The following is a 20,019-nucleotide window of genomic DNA, read 5'->3' as shown; positions in this document are numbered from 1 at the left end:
CGCTCCTCCGCACGCATTCTTAGCAACCCTCGTTTCCCCCACGATCCCTCTTGACTACTTGAGCTGTCGTGTGGCCAGGGTGCGCCGTCCACGCGCAGCCCGCCCGCCCCATCCTTTCGATTGAACTCCGTCCACCCGCTCAAGAGTCAGCCTTGCAAAGCGCTGCGAGCCCAGGAACACTCGCTTCTCCTCACACCAGAGGCGCGGTGACAACGGCGACGGTGGAAGCGACTGGTCAGCTTGGACCGCCATGCCGTGGTGCTCATCGCTGTCCTCCGACCACTGAGGAGCTCCCCAAAAGCCCCCCCCCGCCCCCCCGCCCCACGGACCTGAACATGACAATTGGGTCGCGACAGCGCTCCTCATCGAACATATCCAACATATCCAATACCTCCGACCGATCAGGCCGTCGCGGTCCTCCAACCCCCCTCTCCGCTAATCGCTCCAACCTCGGCGTCCCAACCGACCTGCTCTTGAACGACGTCCCCAGCGTCTCCTCGCCCCCCTCATCCCTCCTCATACCCTCCGGCGGCACCAGCTCTCCATACCCGCTACTATCGCCCGGGAGCGCCTCCTACTCGACGAGCCCGCGGGCGAGGGCGCACACCGTTGCGGACCCGAAGCTGGTCCAGAGGCAGCACAGCTACCTGACAAAGCCAAGCATGCATCCGTATCTTCCTCCTCCACCCCCCCAGCCAACGGCCACCCCCTCTTCTCATGGCATGAACCTTCCGCCGCCTCCCCCGAGGCCGACGAACAACATTGGCGCCATCCAACTGCCGCCTCCACCGCAGCAGCAGAGCTATGCCTGGGGAGCTCCACGACAGTACCAACCGCAAGGCTATAACCCAAGCCTCTATCAGGGTTACGAGCGAAACATCCCTCCTCCGCCGGGCCCACCACCACCACAACAAGAGGCACCGCTGACTTCCGCAACATACATCCCCGGCGGGGAATCGTTTGGTCCTGGCGTCGGTATTCCACCGCTTCACACAAGCAGGCAGTACTCAGAACCCGCCTACTACCGGGATGATACCCAGACGTATTCGGCTACCACGGATGGGTCAACTACGAGTTTTCCTACCCCCCAAGAAAATACACAGTATGGCGCTGGTACCGGATACAACATTCCCCCTACTCCAAGCGGGCGTGGAGGGCACCTCAATATCCCTACCGACAGGGCTCAAACCTATGACTCCCCCGGGCCGCCCACGGCCACCCTACATAACCCACAAACCCATGGCAGCATCTACCGGCACACGGAAAGCACCGGCCCGACTCCCATTTCGCCGCATGACGCTAGCGTACAATGGCCTCCCGAGCGTGTCCAGGTGTGGCTGGCCAATAACGGATTTTCTCGAGACTGGCAAGAGACATTCAAGACGTTGGACCTCTATGGCCCACGATTTCTGGAAATCGGTCGTGGCCATGGTGGGAAAGGAAATGTTGCCATGATGCACCAGGTCATCTTTCCGCAATTGGCGAAGCAGTGCACGGCGAGCGGGACTGGTTGGGACCAGAATCGTGAAAGAGATGAGGGCAGGAAGTTGCGCAGACTCGTTCGCGCCATCGTCGAGACCGGAAGCTCAAGCAATGCCCGAATGCCGACACGCTCAGATACCGGTATGACGCTGGCCAGCGCAGGGACAGAAGGTACTCTCGAGAATTCCCCATATCTTGGTGGCAGGATGGATTTCTCAACGCCAACAACCGCTGGGGGTGGCGAAGATAGTCCTGGGCGGCAGATGCCGCTGAACTCACCCGGTTCGACAACTGCGCCTAGGCGAATATCAACACAGCGGAACTTCACGATCCCTGCGCTCGGACCGCCCCCCGACTATAGCGACCCGTCAGGTCGAAGTGCTTATTCTAAAGAAATACTGCGTGACCTCGGATCCTCATCCAAGAAACACAGCCCAAGCGCCTCTGGCGAATTTGGACCCTCGTCTTTCGGCACGACAAATTATCGGGAAGCCATCAGGCAAGCAAGCCCGCAACAAAGCCCTAGGCTGCAGTCTGCCCGCCTCGCAAGCAATGGTCAACTCAGCGCAGGGTTGAGCTCGTCAGCACCACGGTATTACCAACAACACCACCGGGCCAACAGTTCGGAATCAAATCTTTCAACCTTTGCCACCGCCGGATCCATTGCAGGGTCGGGGCCTCCGTCTGGAAGGTCGTTTGATGGCCGCTCCGAAAGCCGTAACGACAGTCGAAGAAACGGATATGATGGCTCACGGCCTGGAACAGGCATGTCCAGGCACGATAGTGCAGAGATTCCTACCAGTGCGAAGGAGGTGCATAAGGGCTTCTTACCCAAGTTCATGCGCAGAGAGAAGAAGAAGGATGACACCCATCCGTCGCCCGATGAATCCAGCATAGACTCTCCTACGAGTCCAGCAAGTCATCGACATCAACCGGCGGGGTCATTCTTTGGTAAACCTGGCATGAACTCAAGTGAGACATCGCTAAATGACCGCCCCCCTTCACGGCGCTCTGCTCAAACTGATACAGAAAGCCGAACAACGGGTCGTGGAAGGGCGTCGACGAGGGACGGAGAACGGAAGTTCGTATTTGTCACTCCGGATGGTTGGAATTACCGCTTGGTCGACGTCTCTAACGCAGACTCTGCTTTGGCGTTGCGAGAAGCAATTTGCGTCGGACTTGGAGTTCCATTTGTACCTGGAATCGAATTGCACCTTACCTCCCCTGGCCAAGCCGACCATGACGAGGCTCTTTCCGACTCGAAGTTGCTAAAAGCTCGATCACAATGGGGAAACCGGTTTGGGGATCTCAAGATCTACCTCACCACACCACCGTCGGTGCCTCCATCTGCCGGACTGGGTGTCATTTTCCCGACATCATCTCGCAGGCCCGTTGATGAGCTCACTTATGCACGCTTGAATGACAACTCCCAGTTGGATTCACCTGATGTGAAATCAGGTGAATCCACACTCGTCCCTGATAAGACTGCGAAGCTGCGTAAGCTTGCTGAGAAGCATGAGCTGACCCCTGAAGCTGTCGCAGAGCGGTTGAATGGCGGAGGCAGGGCACCTGAGCCTTCGTGGAATGTAGGGGACGACTTGCCAGAAGAAGAACGAAAGAAACTACTCGAAGCGGCGGCAGAGCACAAACGAGAGACGCAGCGCAAGCAGGAACAATACCTTCGGAAGCGACAAGACAAGCTAAAGAAAGACTCTCCAGATCCGGGTTCATCCTCGAGGGCTGATATCTCATTCCAGAGTCCTAGTGTCATTGACTTTGATAATCGTCGCGAGTCTCCATACGAGGATAAGAAACACTTCGAAGAGAATAGGAAGAGCAAGCAGTTGGTGCCGCTGCGAGAGCCACCTCCAGTACCGCCCGACTCAAGTACTCTTATTAAAGCCAACTCACTGACGAAGAACAAGAAGGATCGCACGTCGTGGCCTGACGGCGAGGAAGTTGAAGCAAAGAGGCGATCGACAGATTCGGAGCCGGCGAAGCGGAAGGCTATTCCCCAAGGTCCAATGGGTTTGTCTAGCATTGGCGCAGCTATTATAGGAGCCGGTAAGGTCGGTGGGTTGGTTGGAGCCGCGAACGCAGCGCCACCAAAACCTCCACCAAAAGACCCTGCTCGAGAGGTTTCTTCCGAGAACATCCGTCCATCTCAGAGGGTCTTGCAATCAAGCGGGTTTGGGCAGTTATCAGGCTCCGGCAGGAGTAGTCCAGGTGGGTCACCTCGTAGCCCTGGGTCTTTTACTATGAGCAAAGGCAATGTTCCCTTCAAGATTCCTGACTATGAGGAAGATGTGCCCAATGACCTCTCCCTTGAGAGGCCGAGTCTCACACTTAAAATGCCGACTGCGACGAACCCTGCAATCTCCAAACTCAAGGATGAGCAAATTCCGAAAGGGAAATCGCCAGATGTTAGCCCTCATTCAGCGCGACCACCACCATCAAGTCTGTCAAGAGAACCATCGAGGGTGTCTGTGTATGGACCCACGATCGATTTTGAAGAGGCAAGAGTATCGTTCCATTCCAAGTCACCAATGCTGGAGGCTGTCGATTCCGATGACGATTCTGACGAAGGTCTGTTTGCCAAGCCCCTCGCAAAGATTGGTCCACCTACACCTTCGAAAGATGGCTTGTCTACTCCCAGTGACCTTCGCAGTCAACGACCATCGCTCACACTCAAGACGTCGAGGTCTAAGAACTCTCTAGACAAAGTCGCGGACAGGTCAGCTGAACATAGCGCGGCCACAGATGAGACCAAAAACTCGCAGCCTAGCGACTTCCTTCCCGAATCGGCGGCCTCTGCTACCTGGACTGACTCACCCGACGATAACAACAGATTCATGCGCCGCGAGTCATTCGTCAGTGACCTTTGGGCCAATCGTCCTCCAGCGGAAGCACTTGTCGAGCACCTCGACGAGTTCTTCCCCAACGTCAACCTCGATCAGCCTATGCTCGAGGAAGATTTTACCGATACAGATGCATCGACTGAATTGACAGGCGAGTTTTCCAAAGATAGTCGCTCCATTACGCCGATGTCTTCCTTTGAAGATAACAAGAGTACCATCGGCCCAAGTCTAAAACGAGGCGATATCGGATTGCAGTCAATCGCTCAGCGCAACATCCGCAAATCGGGAGTGGGTCTTGGTCGTACCAAGTCTATTCGTGAGGTGGTCAAGTCGCAATACCAACCACTAGACAAGAAGTCGCTGCCTGGCATAGGAGCTGGTCCCTCTCGTGTTGCCACACTCCGAAGCAGCGGTGATATTGTACGTAGAAAGTCGACGAAGATGTTTCACGCAAAGATCGAGCAAGTCAAGCCTCCGCGAGGATCAAGATTGATTCAACTAGAGACAATCCCTCAAGACCACCTGCCTATACCACAGCGTCAGCCAACGTTCAAATGGATGAAGGGTCAGCTTATCGGAAAGGGCACTTTCGGACGCGTCTATCTTGGCATGAACATTACCACTGGTGAGCTGATTGCTGTGAAGCAAGTTGAGGTAAACCCAAAGGCGGCCGGATCCGACAAAGACAAAATCAAGGAACTAGTCAAGAGCTTGGACCAGGAGATTGACACCATGCAACATCTGGATCACCCCAATATTGTGCAGTATCTCGGCTGCGAACGCAAAGAGTTCAGCATCTCCATCTTCCTTGAATATATCTCTGGTGGTTCCGTCGGCTCCTGTCTCCGCAAACACGGCAAATTCGAGGAATCCGTCGTCAGCTCCCTGACTCGACAGACGCTCTGCGGCCTTGCATATCTGCACAGAGAAGGTATTCTGCATCGCGACCTTAAAGCTGACAACATCCTCCTCGATCTGGATGGTACCTGCAAGATCTCCGATTTTGGTATCTCTAAGAAAACTGACAACATCTACGGCAACGATATCACCAACTCGATGCAAGGTTCCGTCTTCTGGATGGCTCCGGAGGTCATTCGATCGCAAGGCCAAGGCTACTCCGCCAAGGTTGATATCTGGTCCCTCGGCTGTGTGGTACTTGAGATGTTTGCGGGAAGGCGGCCGTGGTCGAAGGAAGAAGCCATTGGTGCGATTTACAAGCTGGGCAGCTTGAACCAGGCACCGCCTATTCCAGAAGATGTATCGAGGGTCATTGGAGTTGAGGGTTTGAGTTTTATGTATGACTGCTTCACGATGTGAGTACATTCCCGTCTCCTGTGCCTGTTACAAAGGTTTGCTAATACGTTCGTTTAGTGACCCAGCTGAGCGTCCCACGGCTGAAACACTCTTGCGATCGCCTTTCTGCTTCTCTGATCCGCATTACAATTTCCTAGATACGGAGTTGCATTCAAAGATTCGCGGCGCCTTCTAGTGATCGACTCGAACGCACGACTGGCCACACACAAACACAAATTCATTTTTGGTCCATATCATAATTCCTTTTCCTTCTTCCAGCGACAACCCTTCATCTTCCCCGCGTTAGGCTTGCGAGAAATACAGATACCCGCTCTGGCTGTCTTTTTGATTGATTCCTCATCTCATAAATTTCGAACTGCCTGCATTTGTAAGGCTATCTGCTCACGGCATGACTTTATCAAACTCTTGTTTGAACTCTTGTTTTCAGCGAGGCGTTGTGGATGGGTGGGTCGGTGGGTGCATGGAGATGAGACTTTGTAGGTCTTGAGCTCAGATAGATAGGTGAGGTTTTTTCTGTTATACACTTTTGACTTGGCTGGCTAGGTTGGGGGATTAGGTGATGGGTTTTGTGGGGTTGGATGGATAGGATGATGACGTGGAGCTACAATAGAAGTGGTAAGGGAGTGCCGGGGATGCTGCTGATGGTGATGAACTTCATGCATCATGCTTTGGGTGGTATACGTGTCCATATGTTGGAAGGGTGGTAGATGTAGGTAGCACATGCACGCACATACTACTTGGGTGCAGTGTAGTGTAGTGCAATGTTTAACTTAAGATGATACCATGATGAAATTCTCAGCGTGTGGACTGCATCCTCTACATCTTTCTCATTTTTCCATGCGTAGTGAACAACTAACCGAATATGACTCAGCATGCATGACATACATGCATACATGCCGTGCTTTTGTATGCAGTCCGTTCCGCCTAGGTACTAAACCTTAAGCAGCGTGTAACATGGCAGCCGACACATGACAACCTGAACATAGAAGACACCAACACAGGACTCCTCGTCCCAAAAACCACCCCAAGAATACTAGCAAGAATCGCAACACCTCAGTTCCATTCTGAATACACCCCCTACGAACTAAATACACCATATACCTCCCTACTTTCCTACCATCCCTGCGGTAAATTTAGCCACCCCCTCGGCACCAATGCCCAAAATGCCGCCCAAAACATACCGAGTAACACAAGGAAAACGACATCGCGACTCCTCTCTTGTAGTGATTTTGTCAGCGCTTGGTTGAGAAGTTGTTGGCGCGTTATTCGGTCTTGAAGGTGTGCGATCTCAGTGTCACGGGTAAGGAGGAGGTGCTGGAGGGTGGTGAGGGACGGAGTTGAGGGCTGTGGAGGTGATAAGGATAGGGAGGGGTGTGAGGAAGGGTGTGTATTAGCGTGTGGGTCTTCATCTTGGTCTTCATCCCAATCTTCCCAATCTTCGTCTTCGTCTTCTTCTTCTCCTTCTTCTTCTTCTTCTCCTTCTCCTTCTTCTTCTCCTTCTTCTTTTTCTTCTCCTTCTCCTTCTCCTTCTCCTTCTCCTTCTCCTTCTCCTTCTTCTTCCCCTCCTTCTTTTTCTTCTTCTTCTTCTTCTTTTTCTTCTTCTCCTCCTCCTCCACCTTCTTCACCTTCATCACCCTCCTCATCATCATCATCCTCCTCCTTCTCTTCCTCTTCCTCTTCCTCTTCCTCTTCCTCTTCCTCTCCTCCTCCTTCCTCTCCTTCCTGCTCATACGCTCTCAGCAATTTCATCATAGCCTCCTCCGTCACCCTTGCTACTGCCCTGGAATACTCGATTACAGCAATAGCCTCAGCAACTGAATCGGCATTTTCAGCGGAGCCCTCGATCTGATTTCCCTGCTCTGAAGACCCGGCAAGCTGCAGGAAGGAGGCTTGCCTTTCGGGATGGGCAGCAAGGAGCCTGTGAGTGTTTTCTTGATCGACATCCTCAATGTGCTGGACGCGGGAGAATGAGGGGTGTGATGCAGGTGGAGATAGGGATGGAGGCGCTGATGGGCCCGGAACAGCGGCGATATCTTCGATGTATTCGACGCTGGGTCCAGGGGAGGTAGGCGCTCGAAATGGCGGTGGCTGTGTGGGTGGAGATGGCCTCCCAATGTCCTCGATGTGTTGGACATTACTCGATGGTCCTGGCCTTGCGGAGGGAAATTCAGCTGGGTGGATGAGGGACATGTCCTCGATGTGCTGGACGTTGCTCGCTGGTGGCCCAACCCGCCTTCCTTGATATCCCTCATACCACCCCCTATACACAGCAGCAGGTGGCGGCGGCGCAAGAAACACTTGATTGTCTGGTAATACCAGCGGCGAGATGTTCGGTGTAGCGACACCGCCCTGGGTCCTGAATTTTAGACTCGCAGATGGAGGCGGAGGCGCAAGATATATCGAACTCTCTGGTAACAGGAGTGGCGAGATGTTGGGCGTTGCTAGTGGCGCTGGGGTCGGGGAGGAGATGTAGGAGTAGTCTGAGATGTTGATGAGGGGGTTTGGGGATGTTGGTGGAGGGGGAGGGGAAAGTGGAGGGCGGCGCGCTGGGTTGGGGGTTTGCGGGTGGGAGCGTGTCATTCTGGGTTGATGGAATGAGGTAGGATGGGGGTGGTGCTTGTGACGGATGGCTTTGATAGTTGTGGTAGCTTTGATGGCCGTAGTGTCTTCGATGATTTTGGTGTGGGTTTACTTCTTTTGGTGTGGTTCTGATAGGTTTGATAGATGTGCTGTGGTCGATGTCGTGTGGATGCGGAAGTGGTGAAAAGCGATGAACGGTAAAATTTATAGGAAAGAGAAATGGAAAATGTGCGGATGCGAAGAGGACAGATAAATATTTCCACTTACCCCAATACTCAAAATCTTTGTGGATGGGTGGGTATGAGTTCCAAGGTTGCAAGTTGGCCGCATCTCCTACCTAGGTAATGTTATGGAATTTTTGGTCATCGTGGCGGTTGACAGGGTGGGGACCATAGAATGGAGGTTGCATTTGCGGATATGATGAGTGACGAGAATGTTTAGATAATAATGAGCACATCGTTCAGAAGTGAAGAGACCTAGATATCGAAGTCTAGTGGTCGGTGTGTTGGCAGGATGGGAATCACGGGACCAAAAGTCGGATATTTACATTTGATGAGAATGAAGAGAGAAATACATATTGAAAAAATAAACCAGTGTTTTTGTTCACAAAGGGAAATAGTTTTGGAGATGAAATTAGTGTATACTTAGGAAATTGGCTTTTCAGTGCTTTTAGATTCCAGTCATCGCGTTGGGGCAAAATGTAAAGCGATGATGATATTTTGCGTAATGTAGATGGCGGCTTGGTGTGATGGGTCTTAGTTAGAACCATGGATCGAACGAATACTATCACCACATCGAATATTGCATTACAAGTGACTCGAAGTACTACCCACATGAGTGTAAAAGAAACAATAACAACCGAGCACGCGCCTCCGCCGTGGCGCACGCTCAGCGTCTTCAATGTCGCTCCCTAACACATGTGGCGCAGGGCGGGTGGAAATGTCACCGGTCTGACAAGACAATGGCTTGCAGGGGTTTGGTGAAACGTAACAGCTGAATAACAGAGGCTTTGGAAGTTGCCGGAAGAAGTGGAAAAAGGTGGATTACTGGGTATTGTTCTTCCAAGGTTGCTTCCCAGGTTGTGCCACGTGGTGATAATTTGGGGGCAGTTTGGAGTCGAGGATGTAGGAATGGACTTTGTTGGATAGCTAAGAGAGGCTGGTGGGCGGTTAAAGCTTGGGATTTCGTCTGGTTGCTGCGTTCACAGCCGCCGCAGAATCGCTTAAATGGTAAGTCTGTGTTGAGAGCGTTCACAATCCCTTACAAATAAACTGTCGTTCCAAGTATAAAAATATTCACAATTAGGACGTTCACAAGGCGTTGCTCGGATTAATAGTTCGAGTCACAAACACATTTGGGGAGTAAAGGAAGCATGAAACCGTTTATGCGGTGGAATGGACAATGGAGAGCTGATACCGAAGTACAAAGCAGTTTCCTCTCGCCATTACCCGTATTCAGTAAATTCGTGCCGTTTTTAAACATAGCCTACAAGGGACGCGGCAAATACGAGCAGGCGCAAGAGCGATGAAAAGGGGAGAATTCAAAGGCGCATGTAAATATCAGGTGAGAGAGAGGACTTTGGACTCGGCGTAGGTACGTAGGTACGGGCAGGTGGTGATTCATTGTGGAGGTACACGGCGGAGATTCGAGGAATGGATGCCCTACTTTCACACGTGAGATAATATTTGACGGAGGCTGACATTTCTGGTAGGACAGAGTGTGTACAAGTGTGGCTGTGAACCGCGAGTCGGAGGTCAGGGAACTGAGAAGCTACAACATCCATTTTTTCCCGCGGGAAAAGCTCTCTTGCCCGAGTTTCCACATGAAGTCCCTCAAAACCCACTGAAAACAACATTTTCTATATTCAATAGGAGCAGGAAAAGATGCTACGAACGATTAAGGCGTCTTGTCAGGGCGGACACGGACAACAACGCTGAAAAAGCGCGCCGGGTCCCGAATGCTACTCCAAGCGATGAAACATGCGGAGGACGGGCGGAATTAGGATGTTCATGGTCCCTGGCTGGGAGCGGTGGATGCAGGAGGACAGATTGGTGATACAGCACTCGTAATCGAACGCTCCACGCTGAAAGCATCCCAACGACGAAGGTGTTGTGAGCTTTCAGATAAAGGTGGATATGCGCTAAGCTGCAGCATTCAGAAGCTGTTCAACGATGACGAAATGGATGGTCGTATCTCGCGTTCTTTCCTCCCGCTGCTCGCTTCGTTCTCTGCTGCTCAGCCTTCCTGTAATTAAAAGTTTCCGAAGCTGACGGGCGGAGGAGTCCGCCCTCACCCAGCGAAAACCAGCGAAGCCAGCGGGTTGCTTTCGGGCCACCAAAGCCGTTTGTCACAGGATGCATGTTGGCGGAATCCAGCGGCGATCTAAAAATTCGCGACCTGCGAAGTGTCCCATGCTACCCATGCCCGTTCTCCGCCTCGGTCTTTTTGCCCTTAACATATGTACTTCGCAATACTCCTGTCTCGTCTCCAGTTGAATTAATTTGCTAAGCAGTGCGTCAGACTGGTGTACGCGTTCATATGCACACTACAGCGGTGGAGCGTTTCTGGCGCGAAGCCTCTCCAGGCGCTGGGTTGGAAGCCAGCTTGGTCTGCCACGGCGTCTGCTAGGCCCCAAACTAGCAGAAGAAGCCACCAGAGGGTTCACCATCAGGCTTAACTCAGGGGTACGGTGGCTTGCAGGTCGATGGTGTTTGCTTGTTTCGGATCAACAGGGGCACGCCCTCCACCGCCCATGGCTGACTCCATCCAATTACAGCCGCGGTTATTGCCAGAGGACGCACATCTGCGCAAGCTCCACCGTCCGTTGTCCAAAAGGGCTCCCCGTGGAGTCAGTCCAATCATATTTGGGTTCGCCAGAAATAACTGCTGGTATATGACCCTGTCCAGCTGCCCCTGCCCAACAATTGCCCACCCTCCCAATTCTCCACCACCTTGACGTCGGGGTTTCTTTTGCAGACCTCAATTGTCTTTTTCAAAGACGGAGGACCCTTCCGAAGTCGTTACACTCTTTTAATATTGCTTCGCTTGTAATTGACTCGTCTTTCTTTTTTTTTTTAAAGGGTTTTCAAAGTCTCAATCTTTTGGCTTTGGCCCATCCAGTCGTTCACAGAATACCTTTCCCAACACGCCATTGACAGCCATGGCCGGCTACAGCAAACCAAGAGGTGTTCTTACCACCCTCTTCGCCGTCTTCCTCTTCTTCCACGCTGCTGTTGCCGTACAGCATGCCGCTCACCACCATGTCCACCGCTCCCCCCAGGCCATGGAGGCTCATCTCGACGAAACGAAGAAGTTACTGGCTGAGCGCGCTAATAATATTGCTATTACTGGTGTTACAGGCACTATCTCCCCGCGTCTGGAGATTCGCGACCTGAAGAAGAACGCAGACCAGTGGAATCTGTATCTTCTCGGCTTGGAGAGGTTCTACGCCAAGGACAAGGGCGACAGATTGTCATACTACCAGATTGCGGGTGTGTGACCTCGGTTGATTGTCGCAATTATCGCAGGCTAATGGTTTCAAGGTGTTCACGGACGTCCTTACGTTACATGGAACAACTTCCCCACTCCGTTGGTAAACACTGCTGGTTTCTGTCCCCACGGTCAGACTCTGTTCGGTTCATGGCACAGGCCGTATCTTGCTATCTTCGAGGTATGAAGGAATGGATATTCAAGGTAGATTCGAGAAACTGATAGCCGCGCAGCAAGCCTGGTACCAATGCGTTCAGGAAGTTATCGCTACGTTCCCATCTGGCGAACAAACCCGCTGGAAAAACGCCGCCTCTACCCTTCGTATGCCGTACTGGGACTGGGCCAAGGCTCCCCCGTCGGGCGAAATGAGCACCCCTACCCTGATGCGTGACAAGACTGTTACCGTCACTAAGCCCTCTGGTACTGTTTCTATCGCCAATCCTCTCTACTCGTACTCTTGGGGTAGCTCTCTCCCGGGAGATTTGGGCGGAGGTCCATGGGACAACTTCCCCTCCACGCTTCGTCGTCCAGTGTCCAACCCCACGCGCAGCAACAACAACGAGGTCGCTTCCCGCATGGCTAGCCTCCGTCTCTCCCTCCGGGACCGTGTCTATGGCCTTTTCATGAGCGGTGGATCATGGGGCGATCTCAGCACGTCTTCCATTGGTGTCCGCACTTCCCAGAACGGCAACAACCCCGACAGCTTCGAGTCCGTCCACGATGCGGTTCACGTTACAGTTGGTGGTGAAACTGGTGGCCATATGTACTATCTTGATTACTCTTCGTTCGACCCTGCTTTCTGGCTCCACCACTTGTAAGTACGAATTATATGTCTTAATTGCTAAGCATTAACACGTTGTAGCAACATTGACCGCTTGCTTGCCATGTACCAGGTCGTGTCCCCCAACACCTACGTCAGCAACGGAAATATCAACCGCCCCATGGCCCAATGGAACGCGGGAGAGGCCAAGAACTCGAATACGCCCCTGAAGCCCTTCACTAAGAACACCAATGGCGACTACTTCACCAGCAACGATGTTAAGAACACCCGCGTTCTTGGCTACTACTATCCCGAGACTGCTGGATCGCCTACTGAATCCTCAGTGAAGAGCGCCGTCAACAACCTCTACGGTCCTGGAGCCCCCACCAACAACAAGAAACGAGCCGCTAGCGGACAGTACGAAGGTCGTCCATTCCGTGATGGTGACTACAACACTGTGCTCTCCATTATTGCTAGCAAGTTTATTATGGATGGCTCTTATTCAGTCCACTGCTGGCTCGGAAACGGCAATTCGACTTCCAACTCGACTGCTCCATATACAAACTCCACCTTGAACACTGAGTCGCCCGACTATGTTGGTGCATACAGCGTAATGGGTGGAAGCAAGGGCGATGGCGGCAATGGTTCCTATCCCGTCATGACCGAGGGCTGCCTCCCACTGACCACTGCGCTCCAAGGCAAGCAGGCATACGGCGAGCTGAAGTCTCTCGGTCCCGATGACGTCGAGGCCTACCTCAAGAAAAACCTGCACTACAAAGTTATTGGCCCCGGAGGCGCTGAGATTCCGGCAGAGAACGTCCCTGGCCTCCACGTCTACGTCAAGACCTGCCCCATCACCCCAGCCAAGGGTCCCAGCGAGCTCCCATCGCTAGGCGATTACATTGTGCTTCCCAAGGTCACGTATGACAAGCCTGCTGGCAAGCCGTACACCTACACTCCTTCCCCAGCGGAGACCTCGCCTCCTTACCCAACTGGCACCATGGTCTTCCCAACCCACCCTGCTGATGAGCCAGGATACTGCGTCAGTCATCAGAAGGTTGAGTATGTGGATCCGGCAGGCAACTACTTGTATTCCGAGTAGGTGAAATTCCGTCACATTTTGCAACATTTCGAGAAATCCAGCTTGAAGGGTAGAGTGAAGAAGTAGGAGGCGATGTGTGTGAATGAGAGTAAAGTGTACATGCCATCTAGCTTGGGCCCCTGATCTCTTTTAATAGAAACGAACCCTGATATTTTGTCTGGTCTGGTTTCGGGAGGGTTTTCACACTTTGTTTATACAGGAACTATGGATTCTTACCATGGCTTGGCTATTGGGGCATTAAAGTGGCGTTGATACCTTTTTTATACACTCGTGATTTGTGTCTAGTCGTACTTTTTCCATTTCTGTGGTTCCTGGTGGTTCTAGATGCCCCGGTAATTGGCGCTCGTGTCTAGTCGCACGTATGTATGGTTCCTGCACGACAGACAACACAGATGTCTCAGTCGCCCACGGTACACTGCGCAACAATAGCCTTGAACTACTGGGGAACCACATGGTTCTGTTCTATTGTTTCTGCGCAACCACACTTTCAGCCCCAAACTATGCTCAGGGTTGCAACGTCGAAAATAGAATTCTGGTGGAGTGCACCTCGCACAGTGATTCCTGAAACAGTGCACGGGATATTGATTCGCTACCGGGGTTTTAGCCCACGCTAAATTGAACTTCAATTTCGACTTCAGCGTCAACACTCTTCTCCGATTCTTCTAGCTCTTTGATGATGGGAAGAATTATCTTTCTTACGGAAAGAGCGTTATTGCGCAAAGCCCAAGAGAGCGAATATACTGAAAACGGCATGTCTTATACTTACAATGGTTCAATGACCATATCATTACTAATGGGGGGCTACGGAGACTTCAAGACTGACTAGGATGGATATGAACTTCCTGGCCTCTGCACCATATGATTTACAGGACTCTCCGGGGTTGGGGTCCAGGGACTGGGCTTTGAATTATATAATAGTCTTTGGAGCCCTGTTTCTGTCTCATCAACTTCATTTCATTCTTCTTGTCTATTCGATTTCCCTTCCGCCCCCTCCCGTCAATCATTGTTTAAATCCAGTCATTTCATTTACCAACCCTTTTTCATCAACATGTTCCCACCCATAGTCCTCCTCTTCTTCACCCTATCCTTATCCACGCTCATCTTCGCCGAAACAATCGATTACAAAAACCTCAAAACTCCCGCTGGCGACAAGCTCCCCAATTTCAGTTTCGCCGGATATCACCAATCTGAAATTCCCCTTCCGGCGCTCACCACGCCCGCAAATAAAACTTTGAGTCCTGGGTCTGGAGATCAAGCCCCTGTTATCCAAGCCGCGCTCGACAGCGTGAAGGATTCCGGTGGTGGGGTCGTAGAGCTGAAGGCCGGCACCTATGCATTGTCTTCTGGATTACTAATACATAGCCAAACGACGTTACGAGGGGCGGGTATCGGGAAGACGGTTTTGACAGTGAAGAATCTAGAGGACAATGTTGTTACGTTAGGGAAGCAAACCAATGGCGCGAAGAGAGGGGATAGTGTGAAGATTACGGATACCTATGTTCCTGCGGGCACTAGCACCGTGCATGTTAGTGATGCAAGCAGGTTTAAGGTTGGACAGGAGGTTTTTATCGAGAGGGGTGTTACGCAGATGTGGATTGATGAAATGGGTATGACGCCTCATACCAAATGGTTACCGGTAAGCCATCATTCTTTTTTTTCACCTCCTCCTCCGCATATCATGGAAGATGATATAACATGGTATCAATGAAAACCGTCTGCTCTCACAACCCCTCATTTGTACTGAGGTCAATCTTGGCTTTTCCATAAACCCGGTATGGTCGCCCAAAAACAACCCTGGCGCGTCGTGGGGACGGGAAGATGAAACATCGCAATTTTACACCCATATGAGCCCGCTCAATACTCTTCATTTTCATTACTACTAACAGTAATATCTCTTAAATTGCAACACATCCGATCTACCGGCCCGGTCCTCTCAATCCCAACCCCATTTAATGCAATCTCAACTAACCATTACCACCAGCCTGGCACCCTCGTACCCCAACCCCGCCTCATAGCCAGCATATCCGGCAAAGCCATCTCCTTCACCATCCCCCTCACTGATTCCCTAAACGCTACAAACAGTATCATGACGCCCATCCAACTAACCCCGTACGTCCCTCCCACTCAGCCCTCCGAAATTGGTATCGAAAATCTCAGCATGCGCGTCTCTCCCAGCTGCTCTGGCATCGCGCTCGGAAACACCACCTGTTCAGCCTCTGCTGTGCGGGTTTCGTCATGGACATCTGACTCCTGGGTCCGGAATCTCGATCTCACAGGCTTTAATAATCATATTACTACAGGGCAGTATAGCGCGCGCATCACCATCACAAACATAACCATGAACCGCAACGGCGCCACCGACAACTCCGCCGGCTATGCTCTCGACATCGCGATCGACGGAACCCAAACGCTCATCCACAATTGCAAAACTCTAGGCGCGAAAGATGCGAAGAGTTTCGGTGTTGCGACACAGAGTCTCACGCCAGGACCGAATGCGTGTATAGGGTATGAGGCCCAGCAAGCAGTAGAAAGCGTGGAACCGCATCAGCGGTGGGCGCATGGGTTTTTGAATGAAGGGAGTAAGGTGGCGGCGGTATTATTGAGGAATAGGGGAGCTGCGGGGAGTGGGCATGGCTGGACCGTTAATAATGGTATGTGTACACCCTCGCTCCCTGATTCATGTTCTGCGTTCCCATTCTCCCTTCCTCTTTCTCCTCCCTAGCTTCCCTGATCGCTTTCTCCCTCCACACTTCTCCCTCCCTCTTCCCCACCGGCTTCCTCGATTTCACGACTAACATACACCCTACTATAGCTGTATCATACAACACAAATGCATCAGCGTATACAATTCAAAACCCGCCGCTAGGTCAGAATTATTGTATAGGTTGTGTGGGACCCAAAGATTCAAAACAGGTGAATAATGGGACATTTTTGTCGTATGGCAAGTTCGTGGACCCGCCGAGTTTGTTTGAGGCGCAGTTGAAGGATCGGGGGTTTGATTTTAAGATATGATCTGCGACGTATGTACAAGAACTGGGAAGGGAAATTGCAGTAGATATTGGGTCTAGGGAGGGGAAAGAAGAAGGAAGATGTAGAGGTGAGGTAGAGGAGATGAGATAGGAAGAGGTGGATTGGATTCTAGATGCTAGTCTAGACTCGAGCAAGTACAGATTGTCTGAGACATACGTGTAATGCCCTGTCCGAACAGCAGATATCCACGTCCACCCGACGAGATACAGACTTAGGCTCCTGCCAGCCCCTCTTGTGTCCTCGCTCCCTCCTCTAAAATCCCAACCACAACATCCATAATCTTCCCGCCCTTGATCGCCTCATGGATGACGCTGACCCAATGTCCGACCGTCTTCTTCCGCCACTCATCGCCCCCTCCCTCCCCGTTGACAATTGGGATACCCGGTACGGAAGGAGCAGAGACAGGATGGTCGGCAACACCCCTATGCATTGGGACTCTCAAATCTTTCCTCACGAACGTATACAGCTGCTTTGAAGCACGTCCAAGCAGTGGCGTTGCGTCCCCATTCACAAAGTACTCTTCGCGAACTGAGTTGAAAAGTGTAGTCGCAAAAGCAGCCGCGTTCGTGCTGAATTCCACCAATGTTTGCAAATCGACATCTGTGCCCTCATCTTTTTTCAGAGCAGCGAAGTCTCCAACTAACTCCCCATATACCCCATCCATGATCTTCTCAAAGCGGGGTTTGGTGTCCATGGTAGTAGTTTTGGGCATCTCGTTAGCGATATATAAACACACAATCCTCGTCACCCTGTAACATGATTTGGCATCTAAGGTCTTGAAGACTGGTGAAATAACCGCCGGCCTTAATTCCGCTACCAACTTATCTTGAAATATCTTCGCCATGGCCCGTAAATCAAGCGCTTGGCAGATTGCATATAAACTCGTCGCACACATTAGCGAGAGGATGTCCACAGCTGTGTCAGTATATCGTGCGCTTATCAGAGCGAGAGAGTTCAGTGCTTGGTTGCCCATCTCCGCGCTAACGACGTGGTTATGCACGGGATTTCCCAGAAATGAGAGTTCAGACATATAGCTTGCCATTGCCACATCAAGTCCCTTCATCGTGAAACTAGTGCTTGGGTCGTCCGCACATAGAGAAGGCGGTAAGCCGCGGTTTGTGGCTGGATTTAGCAACTCAGTGAATTGTGCGAAGAGCATCCGACCAATAGCCTGTGCAGCGAGACGCGATTTTTCCATGGCGGAGGTTACGGATACGGCTTGGAAGTTCCCGCCGTGGTAGATATTGCCGGGTTCGGGGTCTAGGAGCGGGTTGTCTGTTGTGCTGTTCAGTTCGATGGAGAGCTGTTGGTGGGCGAGGAGCAAGTCTTCGATAAAGGGGCCTAGCCATTGCGGGACAGTGCGGAGTGAATAGCGGTCCTGGAATAGGCCATGTGTAGATGTGGGATGTTGCTCGAAAAGCGGCTCGGCGAGCTTCGAGCCTGCTAGAGCTGATAGTATGGTGCTTGCTACTTCTGCTTGGCCTGGATGTGGACGAATGGCAGAGATGAAAGGGGCGAAGGAGGTCGAAGTACCGAGCTTAGCCTCTACGTTCATTGCAGCCAGAAGTTGGCTTAAGGAGAGGAGGTTATGGATTGAGTGAAGGGTCAAGGTTGCAACTGCACAAGAAACAGCTGTTCCGTTTACAAGGCCAAGGCCTTCTTTTGGGCCGAAGACGGTTGGTAGCAAGTTTATTGATGCGAGAGCTTCGGTAGCAGGAACCAGGTACCGAGAATGGGGAGGCCCAACCCAGCAGTAGATGCCTGGGTTTCCTTCAAGGGCCCCTGCGATGTAGGAGAGAGGAGAGAGGTCTCCAGATGCTGATATACTGCCCCGGAGCGGGATAAGGGGGGTAATATTATGTTTCAGTAGGGCTAGCAGGGAGCGGACTATTTGAGGTCGAACCGCCGAATGGCCTCTGGCTAGGGAATTGGCGCGAATGAGAATTGCTGCTCGGACCCATTCTTCTTTAAGAGACATAGAAAAAGGTTCGCCGCTGCCGACCGGTGCTGGGAGTACGCCACAATGGAGATGTTGCAGAAGAGCGCGCTGAAGTGTGCGCATATCATAGGCACTGCAGCGCACATCTGCACTCCCGCCGTATCCTGTGTTGACACCTGGAGAATTGCATTAGCTTGAAGGCCAACCGATTGCACTATGGAACATACCATAGACCGTTTCGCCTTGATTCAATTGTTCATCCAAGAGATCAACACTCTTCTCGATCCGCTTCAGCACCGTCTCGTCGCTCGTCAGAGCTCCTTCGATGCCATATCTAGCGACTGCCGTGACGTCTACCAGGCCTAGAGCTTCACCATCAACGACGAGGGGCGCGGGAAGTAGACGATGGTCTAAAAGCCTCCTCCATCCCGCGCAGACGAGGGAAGAATGTGGAAGCCTATTGGGTTTGGTTTCTTTTCCAGGCATTGTGGTCTGAATGTGGAATAAAATATGCGGCTTGGTGTGGTGGACAGGAGGTAGAGGTATTCGGGAGACTTCGCTAAAGTTTTTTCGGTCCGATCATGCAGGAAAGGCGGTGAGAATCGTAAAATGCTGAATCTCAACATTGATCCTGTAATGCTGAGATATGTAGTAGCTTCGTGGAACGCTAGCAGTCGGGCATTGAGATAGGCACCCGAAGCGACATTTGAATTTGCGCAACGCAAACTCTACGTGTGCGGCCGAGATGAGAGTAGGAAAGAGCAACTGGCCTAGCCTACCACCGTCCGTATGAAAACAATGCTCATGGGCGATCCATGTGTCGCTTTGCATCCTAGTGGTTTGATGTTTTTGCGACGATGAGAGGATAGTGCGACGACACATATATTGCGTGGATGACGCGTGTCTGCAAGGTACTTGTGCGGCTACTACTGCGCCTTCTCACCTAATGTGGAACACCATTAGGATATAATCTATCTGTCCAACCTCTTGCTAGATTTAGGGGGTGCTCGAACAGGATCCAAGTTCCGGTCCTGGATTACCCTGTCCTGTTCGAAGGTAGGTGGTAGGAGGTATACCGGTGCCGAGAGTTCTTGAACTTGAAAGTAATCTGCAACGTAACCCATCATGAGGGCAATGCACGTAACAGAGAGAAAATAGGACAGGAGTAATGAATAGGGGGCGTGGAAAATGAACATGTAATGGAGAAAGATTGGTTAATAAGGGGTAAGGTTGTCGCTTTCATGCCACAGTTGCACCTACCTGCGCTAGACTACCGCACCTAGCGTGAGACTATAAGTGTCCTCCTGCCCAACTCTTTATTGACGGCTAGAGCAAGAGAGCCGTGGGTGTTGAAGGAAGGTAGATGTGAAGTCAAAGCTGCGGCTTGGTCTCCTTGCCAAGACATTCACTTCGGCTTCAGAAATCGGCAATTGGATGATTAGGTAATGTGTATAGACTATGAATG

At 51.8% G+C, this 20,019-nt stretch overlaps 5 protein-coding genes across 5 annotated transcripts; 3 read left to right on the top strand and 2 right to left on the bottom strand.

The window, feature by feature from the left end:
- Window positions 1–335: 335 nt before the first annotated feature.
- On the top strand, window positions 336–5,829 carry BDR25DRAFT_236706 (Pkinase-domain-containing protein; the record flags this gene model as incomplete). The annotated part of the gene is made up of 2 exons (XM_033685559.1): window positions 336–5,653; window positions 5,712–5,829. The coding sequence occupies 2 exons, from the start codon at window positions 336–338 to the stop codon at window positions 5,827–5,829; spliced, it is 5,436 nt and encodes a 1,811-aa protein (XP_033543394.1).
- An 850-nt stretch (window positions 5,830–6,679) lies between these two features.
- Window positions 6,680–7,900, bottom strand: BDR25DRAFT_306074 (uncharacterized protein). Its single transcript, XM_033690544.1, has one exon. It carries the CDS (start codon window positions 7,842–7,844, stop codon window positions 6,768–6,770), a length of 1,077 nt encoding a protein of 358 aa, XP_033543393.1. The 5' UTR covers window positions 7,845–7,900; the 3' UTR covers window positions 6,680–6,767.
- Window positions 7,901–11,263: 3,363 nt separating this feature from the next.
- BDR25DRAFT_76195 (Di-copper centre-containing protein) lies at window positions 11,264–13,745 on the top strand. Its single transcript, XM_033699001.1, has 4 exons — window positions 11,264–11,725; window positions 11,777–11,904; window positions 11,957–12,537; window positions 12,586–13,745. The coding sequence occupies exons 1-4, from the start codon at window positions 11,395–11,397 to the stop codon at window positions 13,583–13,585; spliced, it is 2,040 nt and encodes a 679-aa protein (XP_033543392.1). The 5' UTR covers window positions 11,264–11,394; the 3' UTR covers window positions 13,586–13,745.
- Window positions 13,746–14,473: 728 nt separating this feature from the next.
- Window positions 14,474–16,859, top strand: BDR25DRAFT_293481 (uncharacterized protein). Its single transcript, XM_033688722.1, has 3 exons — window positions 14,474–15,221; window positions 15,567–16,236; window positions 16,398–16,859. Exons 1-3 carry the CDS (start codon window positions 14,634–14,636, stop codon window positions 16,595–16,597), a joined length of 1,458 nt encoding a protein of 485 aa, XP_033543391.1. The 5' UTR covers window positions 14,474–14,633; the 3' UTR covers window positions 16,598–16,859.
- Window positions 16,827–19,040, bottom strand: BDR25DRAFT_345462 (phenylalanine ammonia-lyase; the record flags this gene model as incomplete). Its single annotated transcript, XM_033694055.1, has 2 exons — window positions 16,827–18,730; window positions 18,782–19,040. 2 exons carry the CDS (start codon window positions 19,038–19,040, stop codon window positions 16,827–16,829), a joined length of 2,163 nt encoding a protein of 720 aa, XP_033543390.1.
- Window positions 19,041–20,019: the final 979 nt, after the last annotated feature.

Source organism: Lindgomyces ingoldianus (genome assembly GCF_010093535.1).
Source record: "Lindgomyces ingoldianus strain ATCC 200398 unplaced genomic scaffold BDR25scaffold_33, whole genome shotgun sequence".
NCBI classification, from domain to species: domain Eukaryota; kingdom Fungi; phylum Ascomycota; class Dothideomycetes; order Pleosporales; family Lindgomycetaceae; genus Lindgomyces; species Lindgomyces ingoldianus.
This window is presented reverse-complemented; position numbering and strand designations above follow the sequence as displayed.

Excerpts from the sequence above, each read along its gene's own strand:
- BDR25DRAFT_293481 (XM_033688722.1), top strand. The coding sequence starts at position 14,634 with ATGTTCCCACCCATAGTCCTCCTCTTCTTCACCCTATCCTTATCCACG. Across the intron at positions 15,222-15,566 it reads CTCATACCAAATGGTTACCG|CCTGGCACCCTCGTACCCCA; the intron begins GTAAGCCATCAT and ends CATTACCACCAG. Across the intron at positions 16,237-16,397 it reads TGGCTGGACCGTTAATAATG|CTGTATCATACAACACAAAT; the intron begins GTATGTGTACAC and ends ACCCTACTATAG.
- BDR25DRAFT_306074 (XM_033690544.1), bottom strand. The coding sequence starts at position 7,844 with ATGTCCCTCATCCACCCAGCTGAATTTCCCTCCGCAAGGCCAGGACCA.
- BDR25DRAFT_76195 (XM_033699001.1), top strand. The coding sequence starts at position 11,395 with ATGGCCGGCTACAGCAAACCAAGAGGTGTTCTTACCACCCTCTTCGCC. Across the intron at positions 11,726-11,776 it reads GTCATACTACCAGATTGCGG|GTGTTCACGGACGTCCTTAC; the intron begins GTGTGTGACCTC and ends AATGGTTTCAAG. Across the intron at positions 12,538-12,585 it reads GCTTTCTGGCTCCACCACTT|CAACATTGACCGCTTGCTTG; the intron begins GTAAGTACGAAT and ends AACACGTTGTAG.